Source organism: Chanodichthys erythropterus, chromosome 4 (genome assembly GCF_024489055.1).
Source record: "Chanodichthys erythropterus isolate Z2021 chromosome 4, ASM2448905v1, whole genome shotgun sequence".
In the NCBI taxonomy this organism is placed as follows: Eukaryota; Metazoa; Chordata; class Actinopteri; order Cypriniformes; family Xenocyprididae; genus Chanodichthys; species Chanodichthys erythropterus.
This window is the reverse complement of record NC_090224.1, coordinates 9,773,948-9,789,257: the sequence shown is the minus strand read 5'-3', so window position 1 is coordinate 9,789,257 and position 15,310 is coordinate 9,773,948. Positions and strand designations below refer to the sequence as shown.

At 38.8% G+C, this 15,310-nt stretch overlaps 1 protein-coding gene across 7 annotated transcripts in view; it reads left to right on the top strand.

Moving 5' to 3' along the window:
- Positions 1-15,310, top strand: part of LOC137019033 (SAM and SH3 domain-containing protein 1-like) — a 269,352-nt gene that overhangs the window by 233,206 nt on the left and 20,836 nt on the right. For all 7 annotated transcript variants that reach the window (XM_067384005.1, XM_067384004.1, XM_067384003.1 and 4 more), the window contains exons 3-7: positions 7,495-7,545; positions 7,780-7,829; positions 14,120-14,157; positions 14,458-14,544; positions 14,921-15,033. In XM_067384005.1, the coding sequence (XP_067240106.1) occupies positions 7,495-7,545; positions 7,780-7,829; positions 14,120-14,157; positions 14,458-14,544; positions 14,921-15,033 (339 nt within the window). The remainder of the gene's footprint in view (positions 1-7,494; positions 7,546-7,779; positions 7,830-14,119; positions 14,158-14,457; positions 14,545-14,920; positions 15,034-15,310) is intronic.

The following is a 15,310-nucleotide window of genomic DNA, read 5'->3' as shown; positions in this document are numbered from 1 at the left end:
CAAGAGGCCTCTGTGGGCCTGGAGACCATTCCAGAGGTCTCTCCTGCTCCGCCCAAGTGCCTTGCCCTGCTGGCGCCACCTGTGCTTCTTGCCCTGCCGGCGCCACCCGTGCTTCTTACCCTGCCGGCGCCACCCGTGCTTCTTACCCTGCCGGCGCCACCCGAGCTCCTCGCCCTGCCGGCGCCACCCGACCACTTTGCTCTGCCACCGTCATCCAAGCTCCTTGCCCATCAACCCGCTACGTACTCCGTTGATTTCCCCAAGAACTTTTTTGGGGGGGGCAGTATACCTAGGGGTGGGGAGCTTGTGGGTGGGGACCCTGCCTCGTCACTGCCGTCATCGGCCTTCGAACTGTTATGGCCATTTATGGACTCTGACCCATCGTGGTCATTTACAGACTCTGACCTGCCGTGGCTGACCAAGCCACCTGACCTGCCGTGGCTGCCCGAACCACCTGACCTGCCGTGGCTGCCTGAGCCACCTGACCCATCGTGGTTGCCCGAGCCACCTGACCTGCCGTGGCTTCCTGACCCACCTGACCTGCCGTGGCTGCCTGAGCCACCTGACCTGCTGTGGTTGCCCGAGCCACCTGACCTGCTGTGGTTGCCCGAACCACCTGACCCGCCATGGCTTCCTGACACTCCTGACCCGCCATGGCTACCCGTGGCACCTGACCCACCGTGGCTGCCTGAATTCCTGGGGCTGCATTGGAGACCCTGTTCCATCTGCCTACATCTCCAATGCACCCACCCCCCCTCCCTAGCTGTTCCTTTTACGCCGCGAGGACGCGCCTTCCGGGAGGGGGGCGTTATGTCACGATCACAGTCTGTTCCTGTTCACTCCGGACTCCATTTCCCATAATCCTCCCTGTCAATCACATGCACTCACTCCACCAATCACCTGTTGCCACATACAGTCATGCACACTCCACACTAATCACTTCACCCAGCTGCAGATCATTACCAGGACTATAAAGGACTTCCACACACACCACCTCACTGCGAAGTATTGTTTAACTGTTGTTGCAATTCCGAGCGTTTTCCTGTATTCCCTGTCTGCCTGTTCCTTGTTGCCGTTACTGCCTGTTCCCTGTTTTTTGACCCATTGCTGCCTGTCCTGATCCTTGCCTTGCATACTGTTCTGTGAGTGATATCTGCCTGCCTTTTGACCTACCGCCTGTACCCTGACTACGACGCTGCCTGTCCTTTGCTGCTTACGTTTGTTCCTGATTGACTCTGCCTGTACGACCATTCTTACATTTAATAAAACGCTGCACTTGGATCCCCTGCCTGAGTCTCCATTCACAACAATTACTCCAGTCTTCAGTGTCACATGATTCTTCAGAAATCATTCTAATATGCCGATTTGCTGCTCAAGAAACATTTCTTCTTATTATCAACAGTTATGTACTTTTTTTTTCAGGATTCCTTGAAGAATAGAAAGCTCAAAAGAACAGCATTTATCTGAAATACAAAGCTTTTGTAACATTATACACTACCGTTCAAAAGTTTGGGGTCAGTAAGAATTTTTATTTTTATCTTTTTAAAAAATACATTAATACTTTTATTCAGCAAGGATGCATGAAATCGATCAAATGTGACAAAGACATTTATAATGTTACAAAAGATTAGATTTCAAATAAACACTGTTCTTTTGAACTTTCTATTCATCAAAGAATCCTGAAAAAAAAGTACACACATATCTTGTATAATTTTACACAATCAATGTTTCTTGAGCAGCAAGTCATCATATTAGAATGATTTCTGAAGGATCATGTGACACTGAAGACTGGAGTAATGGCTGCTGAAAATTCAGCTTTAGATAGATAATATAAATTATGGAGTAATGCTAAAAAATTCAGCTTTGTCATCACATGAAAAAATTACATTTAAAAAAAAATTTAAAATAGAAAACTGTTACTTTAAATTGTTATAATATTTCACAATATTACTGTTTTTATTGTATTAAATAAATGCAGCCTTGGTGAGCAAACAAAACTTCTTTTAAAAACATTAAAAATCTCTCTCTCTCTCTCTCTCTCTCTCTCTCTCTCTCTCTCTCTCTCTCTCTCTCTCTCATATATATATATATATATATATATATTATAATATAATATAATATAATATATGAATGAATGAATGTGCTAACTCATTTGGTTAACAATTTCATCAATCAAACTGCAAACACTGCTGTCATGCTACTAAAAACTAGTCAACTTAGAAGCATTACTACTGCAGGTTTACTCCACAACACGCAAGTGGCTTGAGGTTCATAAGGTTTGTGGGAGATCTGCTTCAACAAGTGAATTGCTCTTTAGACTCATTTCAGTCAAGACTCTGACACACCCTTTGTTTTAATGATTTTTAGCTCTTCTGTCCCTCTCTTTCTCAAGCTCAGACTTGCTGTGGTTTACTCAAAGGCATATTGTGGCATTTTGATTTAATTCCTGTTGGTCTGAAAGTAGGTCATGTTATGGAAGTGAACCTTTGTTTGAGGTGTAGCCCATATTCACGCACACCAAACGGCAGGTGATGTGTAAGCTCAAGATATGGAGCTCAAAATTGCCCAATTCTTTCTTGTCACAGACTACACTAACCTGTTTTAAGAGTGTTTACTTAAGCATGAGAAACAACTTTTTTTTCCTCCCCCTGACTGGTATTTCCAGGTAGAAACCACATAGCTGGAACGCAGAAATAGTGTCCCCACAAAGCTTCACACACTGTGAGTTGTGTGTGTGTGTTTTGTTTGTGTTGTAGCAGTAGGAATGGTTGGTCTGGTTCTACAAGGACACTTTCTCTACCTGCTACTCAACCAAATGTATCTCCTGACTGTGCAAAAGGAGCCAAGGTTTTCCCTATGAGCCAACCACATCCAACAGCACAGCCCTTTTCACTGCCAGCCTGACTGTGTGTGTCCTGCCCTGCACACAGAGACTCTGTATGAATGTGTGTAAAACACCTCATTAGCCTCCTTTAGTTTATTTCCCCAAATGCTTCTGTGCCAGCTAGCCTGCCACATCTCTGTCTGTATCTATATATCTTTCTCTGACAAATAGCTGTTCCAAAACCTAGTGATCTACCTGCCTGCAAAGGCAACTACCTTATTAATCTGTACATTGTGCACGTATGACTGTACAATTAATCAAAATAAAACTGAAATCACGATATTCATTGTGGTTGTCAAATCGCAAAGGCTGCGATTTAATTAAATAAAAAATGTGCTGCATGTTTCAAAGTGAAGCGTGATAATTTCAATCTTTATCTAGTACAATAATAATTTATTATTAATTTTATTATTATTGCAATTAAAACATTTATTATTATTTAATAGTTATATTATTGATATGTAATCACAAACATTTTGGACAAAGTGTGCAGCCCTGCAAACAAGCACAGCAAACCTGAAGCTTTACAAATCTTTTTTTTTTTTTTTTTAATTAAAGGTGCCCTAGAAAGTTCTTTCACAAGATGTAATATGAGTCTAAGGTGTCCCCTGAATGTGTCTGTGAAGTTTCAGCTCAAAATACCCCATAGATTTTTTTTTTTTTTTTTTTTGTATTTTTTTAACTGCCTATTTTGGGGCATCATTAACTATGCACCGATTCAGGCTGCGGCCCCTTTAAATCTCACGCTCCCTGCCCCCCGAGCTCTTGACTCTAAAACAGTGCATAAACAAAGTTCACACAGCTAATATAACCCTCAAATGGATCTTTACAAGATGTTCGTCATGCATACTGCATGCATGCGTCGGATCATGTGAGGATAGTATTTATTTGGATGTTTACATTTGATTCTGAATGAGTTTGATAGTGCTCTGTGGCTAACGGGCTAATGCTACACTGTTGGAGAGATTTATAAAGAATGAAGTTGTGTTTATGAATTATACAGACTGCAAGTGTTCAAAAATGAAAATAGCGGCGGCTCTTGTCTCCGTGAATACAGTAAGAAACGATGGTAACTTTAACCACATTTAACAGTACATTGGCAACATGCTAACGAAACATTTAGAAAGAAAATTTACAAATCACTAAAAATATCATGTAATCATGGATCATGTCAGTTATTGCTCCATCTGCCATTTTTCACTGTTGTTCTTGCTTACCTAGTCTGATGATTCAGCTGTGCACAGATCCAGACGTTACTGCCTACCCTAATTAATTGCGATTAATCGCAATTAATAAAAACAAATCAATAAATAAATGTGTGATTTAGTGTTTATTTGTTTGTTTGTTTTAATCTGACAGCACTAGTCTTTATATTACTTCTCTGTATTACTTAGTTCCTTAACATCTGTAAAGGTCTTGAATGTGATCTGTCAAATTCAATTTGAGTTTAGGGAGTGGCTGCACTATTATGCTTCATCTCATAACTATATGTGTGTTTGTATGAGCGTTCACTCTGTTAATATGTATATGTGGGTGTATACAGTAGTGACAGTGTGCTGCCTATTAAATCAAATTCATCTTCAGAGTGCATAAGGCCAAATCCAGTCATGCCCAGAAAATCACAGACACACAGTCACTTATCAACCAGCAGCTGCTGTGCCTCACGGTATACTTTATATAGCCAGTCATTAAGTGATCATCTTTTAGCTCTACACTTAGACGTATGCCATATATAGTGGTATAAACACATTGAACTAAACTATGTCAAGAGGTACAGTGTCTGTCTAGTGTAGATCTGCGCTATTATGCGTGCTGTTGCAAAGGCTGTGAATGTGTGTTTTTAGTACTGTGTCAGTGAGTGCACACAGACACAGAGCATCTCTTTGTGTGTCATGTTGTGTGGATATGTGTTTTGGATGACACGGGCAGCAGCAGAGTGTACAGATGATTCAGTGTGTGCCAATGCGAGCATGTGCCCAGTGGGTATGGGGCAGTTGGTGATGCCCTGCTGCTGATGATACAGAAGACAGACCTGTGTATGTGTATGTGTTTACTTTGGCCAGTGTGTGTTCATGTGGGAATAAATTCAACTTGCCCACTGTGTGTTTGAGTGAGTGAATTCTTTTTTCTTTTCTCGATGAATCCACTTTTACAGCACAACGTCTGATTTACTACTTAGAAGCTTCCGGACTTTACCAACACACCACTGAGTGCTAAAGCAGACGAATGGAGTGGCATAGAGACAAAACACACACAAACAGCCTTCCTGACCTAAAACAGTGCTTCTCTCTGAAGAAAATGCTTCGCTTGCTGGAAAAGAGGCTTGAAGATTACTACTGTGATAACTGAGAGTCTGGGCACAAATTTTCCAAAGTGCTGTCCACCATCCACACACACAGACAGCAAGCCTTAGGCCATGTGTGATCAGATCCAGGTGGTAGTGTTAGAGGGCCTCTTCCATCCAAACGCAGTATATCGCTGACAGCATTCTGTCATAATAACTATATTCACAAATCTTTTCTGATTCTCCTATGCTAATTTTATTTTATATTTATGATTTGATCCTGATATACTATGTCAAGATTAGTATTTACTAAACAAGGAATCTCCAAATTGAGTACAACACAGTTCATTTTACAGAAGCCTTGGAGCTGTGAGGATTTTTTTAACTGCTGATGCACACACTTTCACACAAACACAGATATGTGGTCAGGGCACGAGCAGAAGTCTTGGTTTTGAGAAGTGAGCAATGTGAGTGAGTAAGCAGTGATATAGAGTATGTACTGGAAACACAATAGATTTTCCCTTAGTTCACATCGCCTGCACAGATGGTTTTAGAGTGGCTGAAAAGCTCTACAGTAATTCACTGTTGCTTAAAAAAAAAAAAAAAAAAAGGAAGAGAGAAAAAAAAAAGAATGAGTTCAACCTCTGCTTGACAATGCCATTCTACCAGGGCACTTACCAGACCTGTAGCTTCAAAGACTGTGGCCAGTAAAAAAGTAAGCAAACAGCCTGGGGACGGCAAGATTCCTACACAATGAGGTTACATGTGAAGTTCAAGTTTTTCTTGATTTACAGGCTTGTTACCCCTCTAAAAATATTTCAATTTGAACTTCACAGTTGACATCATACTTTATTTTCTTTTTTTTTCATCCAAGATGCTTGGTATTTATCTAATTACATTCAATTCAAACCTGATTTGGAGAACCTGAAGTGGTCAAAAAAGATCTGAACCAAAAGTTTTCAATGCTATACCACTTAAAATGATTAGTTCACTTTAAAATGAAAATTACCCCAAGCTTTACTCACCCTCAAGCCATAAAGTGTATATGACTTTCTTCATCCTGATGAACTCAATTGGAGTTATGTTAATAAACATCCTGATGCATCCGAGCTTTATAATGGCAGTGAACGTGACCGAGTATGAATCTGAAGAAAGTGCATCCATCCATCATAAACATACTCCACACGGCTCAAGGGGCTTAATAAAGGCCTTCTGAAGCGAAGCAATGCATTTGTGTAAGAAGAATATCCATATTAAGTAAAATATCTAGCCAGACAGCCTTCCATATTCAACTTACAAAAAAAAAGCCTAACTGGCGTCGTGTTTTTAGTAAGTTGAATATGGAAGGTGTAGGACGTGGCATAAGCTTTTTGAACTACGAGAGGCATTACACTTTCTTACTAAGTTAAATATGTAAGGCGGTCTGGTGGAAGCTAGATATTTTACTTTATAACTTAAATATGGATATTTTTTCTTACACACATGCATCGCTTCATTTCAGAAGGACTTTATTAACCCCTCCCCGAGCCAGTATGTTTATGAGGGATGGATGGACTTTCTTGAGCTTTAAACTCGGTCCTGTTCACTCCCATTATAAAGCTTGGTTGCATCAGGATATTTATTAATATAACTTCGACTGTGTTCATCAGAAAGAAGAAAGTCATATATACCTAGGATGGCTTGAGGGTGAGTAAATCTTGGGGTAATTTTAATTTTAAAGTGAACTAATCCTTTAAAGTCAGTGCTATGAATATAACTGACTCAAATTATTTATTTGTTTATTTATTTTATGATCTTATGTCAAATGTATTTATCTAATTACATATCTTTCACAACAATGTACATTTTTTAACAACAGTGTATTTATTTATTTTGGCATGTAAAAAGGACACTTAAACCAAATGTAGAGAACAAATGTGACTAAAAATGATCTTAACAAAAAGATTCCAGTGAACCAGATTAAGATGCATATCCGTGCTTTCCAGTCTTCTGATTATTTTTGTATTATATTTACTATGTTGTTTATATGGCAAGATGTTGATTGACAGGCTTGTTGGTTTGTAACAGGTTTCATGTGTACTGTATTTCCAGTAGGTTTGGCTCATTCCATATGTTGAATTTTTTGCTCTCTTGTGCAGCTGCACAGGACCGACGGGTTCGGTGCGCTTCAGGTGACGTGTATACGGGGGCAGAGGGTGTGGCGTTCTTAATGACGAGACTTGCTCCTGACATATGGCCGTGTGACCCTTTATTAGTGTCTGTGTGTGTTTGTGTGTGTTTGTGTGTCCTTGTTCCTAACCCTCCTTTTTTTTTGTGTGTTTTCCAGGAAAAGGCAGACACCAGCTTGAACTCTTCAGAGATACGTTCAGACATCCAGGTCAGTCGACCCACAATGCGGTGCATATCTGCTTTCAGACCTTCAAACACCTGCAGTCAACACTTTCATTCAAGACCCCTCAGTGAAAAATCAGCTGACTGCATGCTCAAATTACACTGATTTGTTTATCATCAGCGATTAAAGTCCGTGTGTGTGCGTGTGTGCGTGTGTGTGTGTGTGTGTGCGTGTGTGTGTAATTGCAGTAATTAACCGCAGTGTTGTCTTTGTATACAGGAATCGTTTGGATTTAGCAGTGAGGTGTCTACTCCAGAGGCTGAGAGAAAGTAAGAAAATTACTCAGTAATGTTTAGTAGCTGGTTGTGGAAACATTTTTACAAATGCCAAACCAAAACTAATGAATCAGGCCCATGATAGTTTTTAATATCTAAACCATATGACTTGTATATGACTGCTGACCTCTTAGATATATAATCATACACGTCAGGTCTGCTCTCCACCCCCCCATCTACCTCTGAGTGTAAGTGTGTGTGTTTGAATGGGTGTGAATTCCTCCATTTTACTTCTTCACATCTTGGTGCTTCCAGGCTTCCTTCCTTCCGTCTATTGTTCTTAGATGTTTAAGATGAAACTCAGTGATTAGGGAGAGGAAGACAGACCAAAATTCAGACTTAAGTGAGAGACTGTGAGTTTATAGTACACAAGGGTGTTAGTCAAGCTGACTAAATGAACTTTATTTAGCATTATTGCTTAAATGAGCCAAACGTGATACACGTGACATCATCTCTGCCCACACAATTGTATTATCGTCAAAGGTCAGTTTGTTTAATTTAAAATGTTTTTTAGTTGTATAACGACTCAGAATGTTTAAAGTGTGAAGTTTTTGTGAAAATAAATTGAGGATTTTAAATGATGTCAGTACACAAAAAGGCTTGTGTCTCCATGCATCTTTCCTGTTGATGGTTTGTTTCTGTGGGGATGAGCAGTCCACGTGTCATGGCAAAGATTTAATTCTACCTCCGTCATCCACACTCTCTGGAGAGTAGTAGCATGCTTGGGTGAATGTAAAACATATGGAGCTGACACATCTTTCATCATTTATATGTCTCTGTGGTCCTACACACATGTGGCTGGGTTTCACTGGTACTCTGCTTTGTGATGGTTGACACTAGCTTTGATTGACGAAAGTTCTTGCTCACTCAACATTTAAAGTTGCACTCTTAAAATTGTTTAAATGGTCTGAGTCTGAACATGAAAATCATAAAGTCATATTTTGAAGTATGTTGGAAATCAAACAACATTGGAGCCCATTGAAAAAAAACACTGATACGTTTCTCAAAACAAACTTTTATGTTCCACAGAAGAAATTAAGTCATAGTTTTTGAATAGCATGAGGGTGAGTAAATTAACTATCCCTTTAAATGCATGATATTAAAATTCGTTCTTCTATTTTCTAAATGTGCTATAGATCTTATTTTTAAAATATCTTTTGAAAAGGGAGAACATTTTTTTATAATAAAAGTTCCCCCACTTTCGTTTCATCTTGACTAAATATTCTGCTTCTGCTTTTACGCCTATTTATTCTTTCAGTCTTTGTGTCTAAGCAGAAGCAGTGTGCTAGATGTTTGTCATATCGCATTTTAAATCATTATCACAATATTTTTAATAATAATAACACTATGGTTTTATGCAGGCCTGTTTTGTATTTTATTCTTCAGAAGAGTTGTCTGTGATATCAGCACTGTGCCATAACCAGCAAAAGAGTCGTTGCCAGATTTCCCATATTTCCTGTCTGTATGATTAGAAGAAGCCTTGGCTTCCAGAAAGGCTGTTCTAGAACCTGATGACAGTGAGCGAGATGTGTATGTGTTAGTTTAGAGTCCTCCTCCTAATACATTACTGTTCAAAAGTTCAGCAAGACTTTTTTTTTTTTTTTTAAAGAAATCAATACTTTTATTCAGCAAGGACGCATTAAATTAATCAACAGTGACAGTAAAGACATTTGTAATGTTACAAAAGATTTATATTTCAAATAAATGCTGTTCTTTTGAACTACTAGTCCTGAAAAAAGTATTACTGTTTCCATGAAAATATTACGTAGTATAACTTCTATTCAATATTGATAATAAGGAATGTTTCTGGAGCACCAAATCAGCATACTAGAATGATTTCTGAAGGATCATGTGACACTGAAGACTGGAGTAATGGCTTCTGAAAATTCAGCTTTGAATAAATTACAATTTAAAATATTTTTAAATAGAAAAGTTTATTATTATTATTTGTAATATTTCATAATATTAAAAATAAATGTAGCCTTTGTGAATGGCTGTAAGTAGCTTTTAATGTTTTTACTTAATCAAATTATTTTCACACATAAGGTGGTAGAAATTTAACAGAATACAGCGACTGTGTGTGTGTGTGTGTGTGTGTGTGTGTGTGTGTGTGTGTGTGTGTGTGTGTGTGTGTGTGTGTGTGTGTGTGTGTGTGTGTGTGTGTGTGTGTGTGGCTTTAAGGAAATCCCTCAAGCTCCATTTACCATGACTTCTAGTGAAGGTCATTTCCTGGACACTTCCTCTGCGATCTTTGTATACGTGTTTTTGTGCTTGATCGTATATGTGTTCTGAACTCCAACGCCAGGTGTAAGGAAGCAAACCAACCAATCGCAGGACACCAGGTGCAACCTGGGATAGAAGTGTTCCTTCTTCATCAGCAGTTTGACGAGAGGAAAGGGGAAATCAGCCCACTCCTAGCTCTGAAGATCAGGGAACATGCATCAGTGTAGTGATACATCACTGATGAGAACAACATGATGTTCCTCTTAATTTAATAGTGATGACATGTTGGCAAAGTAATATGACTGATCTCACAATCTAGAAGGCCATTTTCTGATCATTTCCAATCATGCAAAAACAAAAAAGCTGGCTACGTTCACACCAGCAGAATACAATCCTCAAAGGCATAGTTATTGTGTTTGACTTTGGCTACCTTTTCATATAGACGTTATTCAGTCCAAACCTGTTCATTTGAGTCATGTCTGTTAGTAAATAGTTGTCGATCCCAAACATGCCGCATATGAAATTGAAAGACACAAATGAAGTGTGTGGAGAGAGTAGAGTGAAAATATTCCTGTGAAATTTTCTTCCATCGCATTCTCTGAATAACAATCTCTGCAAGCCAGGGGTTCCGTTGTTTCAGAGATAGTGAACATGACAGTTACTTGCAGTGAAGGAATGCGGCTCAGAGGGCTTATATTCTGCTAGAATACACACGCCAGTAAAGACACAAAGCACTCTGCAAAAAAAAAAAAAAACTGACGGACTGTAACACGCTTTTATTGTATGCTGGTCACACATCACTCGCACACATACAACTCTCTCAAATGGCAGAAATCCTGAATGGAGCCTAATTTACTGAGCTGCTCCTCAATAGGTCCTTTTAGCATGGGATGCAGTTAGCATACAAGCAGGAGGCTCCCTTTGGATTCCATGCAGGGTGAATGAGAGGTTAAACAGAGAAAGTTTGTGTTTCCTTGGCAGTATAATGATATGATAATTCAGGGAGGCCTTCATCATGCCCTGTGTCACTTGGGTAAAAGAGCAGTGTTGACGTCTTATTTTGGTCCGAGTGCAATGGACGTCCTGAAATATGCAGAAATCTGTTTTCTCAACACAATAACATTTTCACAGTCTTTGTGATGACATGTATTGTCTGACCTGACGCTACACGCACACTGCCCTCTTGAGTGTATGTAGATACTGATAGCTTTAGCAGTGTGGATGTCATGGATGTGTTTGGGACACATGGACAACAGATGAAAAGCAGACACATGTGCACCCATGATGATTTAAGCACAAGTGACTGGTAAAAACACTCTTCCTGTGGAGAAAACCAGACCAGAGCGCACGAGGTGCACAAAAGTGTGTTTTAGTGTATGCTTATATGACTTGCACTGTTTACTTTAGTGCAGACTAGGTTGAGATTGTTTTCTTAACCCAAGGATGAGCGAGAATCCACTCAGATGAGAAAACCACAACACATACACTTGCATACTTGCATTCATGTTCTCATCTGCAGAACAAACACATTTGAGACAATGTTTTCTTCTCCCTCTGTGTTTTGGGTTCTGCTGACAGTCAGCTCAGTTCAGATGTTTCTTCTCATTGGCAGTTAACACATGGCCCGGTTTTACGCAACATTTTACAACTAACCGTATGACAAAGTCAACATGATTCATGTCACATGGCTAATGGGAATGTAAACACTGGATATTTTCCAAAATCAGGATTGTATATCCAGTTATTCTATATGAAAAGACTAAATATGGTTTTGATAGGCTATAATTCTCCTACTGTTTTTTCTAAGTACAAACATGCGTTTTTATTTAATATACACTACCATTAAAAAGTTTGAAAATATTTTATGTATTTATTTTATTCTTATTGGAAAGAAATTTATTACTTTTTTTTTTTTATTTTTTTTTTAGCATTTCTAAGAATTATTAGCTTTTAATGAATTTACGAACCCCCTGCAGTTCCTGCACAAAAACCAGTTTGAGAGAGCCTGACACGTTTCATATTGTTGATAAAGAGTGGAATAACTTTTCTTTCTCTTTGCATTTTTAAAGGTGCCCTAGAACTTATTTTTAAAAGATGTAATATAAGTCTAAGGTGTCCCCTGAATGTGTCTGGGAAGTTTCAGCTCAAAATACCCCAAAGATTTTTTTTTATTCATTTTTTTAACTTTTGGGGCATCATTAACTATGCATCGATATATAGGTTGCTGCCCCTTTAAATCTCGTGCTCCCCTGCCCCGGAGCTAATGCTTGCCTTAAACAGCAAACACAAAGTTCACACAGCTAATATAACCCTCAAAATGGATCTTTACAAGATGTTCGTCATGCATGCTGCATGCATGGATCGGATCATGTGAGTATAGTATTTATTTGGATGTTTACATTTGATTCTGAATGAGTCTGAGGCTATGCTGCGTGGCTAAAGCTAAGATTACACACTGTTTGAGAGATTTATAAAGAATGAAGTTGTTTATGCATTATACAGACTGCAAGTTTTTAAAAAATGAAAATAGCGGCGACTCTCTTGTCTCCGTGAACACAGTAAGAAACGATGGTAACACATTTAACAGTACATTAGCAACATGCTAACGAAACATTTAGAAAGACAATTCACAAATATCACTAAAAATATCATGTTATCATGGATCATGTCAGTTATTATTGCTCCATCTGCCATTTTTCGCTATTGTTTTTGCTTGCTTACCTAGTCTGATGATTCAGCTGTGCACATCCAGATGTTCTGCCCTTGTGTAATGCCTCAATCATGGACTGGCATATACAAATATTGGGGGCGTACACCCGGACTGTTACGTAACAGTCGGTGTTATGTTGAGATTCGCCTGTTCTTCAGAGGTCTTTTAAACAAATGAGATTTATATAAGGAGGAGGAAACAATGGAGTTTGAAACTCAGTGTATGTCTTTTCCATGTACTGAACTCTTGTTATTCAACTATGCCAGTATAAATTCAATATTTAATTCTAAGGCACCTTTAAATCAATATGCTACAAGATTATTCTATTCAAATCAATGTGATGAGTTAAGTCAAAATCAAAAAGTAATCAGATTATGTTACTTATAATGTGTAATGTAACAGATTGTTACTAACTACAATTTTCATCATGTACTGTAATTTGTATTCAGTTATGGATTACAGTTTAGAAGTAATCTGCCCAGCAGTGTCTAGTATTAAAGCATAAATTTGATGTAAACAATAGGTCTATATATTGTTCACATTTGTAGCTCATAGGGGACATAATGGATTAGTCCTACAGTTACAGCATGAAATATTTAAACCTATAACATTTTACACAGATAAACAAATAACATTTTTATCTTACAATTCTGTCTTTTTTTTTCCACAATTGCAAGTTTACTTCACAATTCTGAGGCAAAGAAGTCAGAATTGCCGGATATGAACTTGCAATTCTGCGTAAGAAAGACAATTGGAGTTTATATCTCACAATTGTTCTTCTCAGAATTGTAAGATATAAACTCGAGAATTGCGAGAAAATTGCTACTGCCCACAAAAAAATGTCATCGCTGTTTGCGAACACCCAAATGGTCTAGGATCTAAATAGACCAAATATGTTCTGTCAGTATCAATATGATATCTGTGGTATCTTAGTGCTGTATGTTTATTCATTGACTCAATAACAGAGTGCTGGTCTGTGTGTGTTAGATTTTCGTTATTTTGGAATTTTCCAAGGGCACTGTGCCCCAGAGGAGCGGAGTGGAAATATAAACAGGCAGTGTCTGTCCTGTGGTGGCTCTTGTTCCCCTTTTCTCCCTCTCACTTTCTGTCTTCCTCGTCTCATTTCGCTGCATCTCAGGAGCGTCTCATTTGTGCCCTGTGAGCCTCAGGAGCCTGACATGTGCTCTGTGAACAGCACCACACTGCCCTCTGCTGGCTCTAATAATCAATCTACTTTTGTTTTCCGTCCTTTGACTGCCTATAAGGGCATATCTGATAATGTTCAGTGATGAGATGTTGAAGTGTTTTATTAAACGTCTTAATTCCTTTCTTTTTATGTCTTTTTCATCAGAATTCCGCTGCACAAATCTAGCTCTGAGGATGGATCAGGTTTGTTTCTCATTTTGCAAACTATTCTCAACTGCTATTATGATGACCTTTGGTGGTTTTGGGGAAATTTCATTGCAATTAATAATGGATTATGCCAAACTAGAGTGTTCTAGTGACAGGGGTTACAAGGGTAACGGACATTCTGTCTTGTAGATGGGCAGACATATAAATGTAAGAGTAAAGTAAAGAGTAAAATATTTTTATAAAGCATTATATTTAGGTATTTCAGAGTTGTACATGTTTGTATAAATATTCATGAGTGTGATGGTCCTGATGGCTTTCTCCTCTCTTCACATACAGGAAAATGGGACAACAAGAAGAAAAACAAATCCTTCTGGCAAAACTTCCGAAAGTCACAGAAAGGGGTCACAAGGCAAACTTCAAAAGGTAATAAAAACAAACTCAATCCATTTTCTTATGTGTCCTTCCTTCATAACTCTCTATTTCACTCACTTAAGGGTCACTGTAAGGGAGAAGAGATAGTCCACTCATATAAATACGAATGAAAGAAATAATAATGCTAAATATATGGCCGCTGTAGTTCTATCTTTCACTTAAAAAGTCAGTACTCTAGAATGAGAACTAAATTTTGCCTACAAAAATTAATTCATGAATTTACGGCGCACTGTTATCAGATATTGTTGATTTGAAATGTTATTAGAACTTGATCTTGACAAACAGATTACCTACATGAGCAATATGATGGTCCCTGGAGGGACTTTCCCTTGTTCTAGTTCCTCACCTTTGACCCTTGACCCTGCAGGAGAGGACATTGGCTATGTGGCCAGTGAGATCACAATGAGTGATGAGGAACGGATCCAGCTGATGATGATGGTGAAAGAGAAGATGATCACAGTGGAGGAGGCGTTGGCACGGGTAAAGGCACCTCATCAACCGCGAAAAATAATGCAAATGAGCTTCCCTTGCTTACATTCGTGTGTACTAACTTTACTCACCCAGACTGATTCCGCCCAGCTCCTTCCTTCCTCCAAAACACACATGCACACACTTACATACACTCACATGCATTTAAATACATGAGCACTGACCCTGCATCTTAGGGCTGCAGTAGATTCCCTAGTGCAAATCATGTTTTGTTGAGGTGAAGGTCTTTGGTGTCTAATTTCTAAAGTAGGTTTAGCTGGGGTTGGTT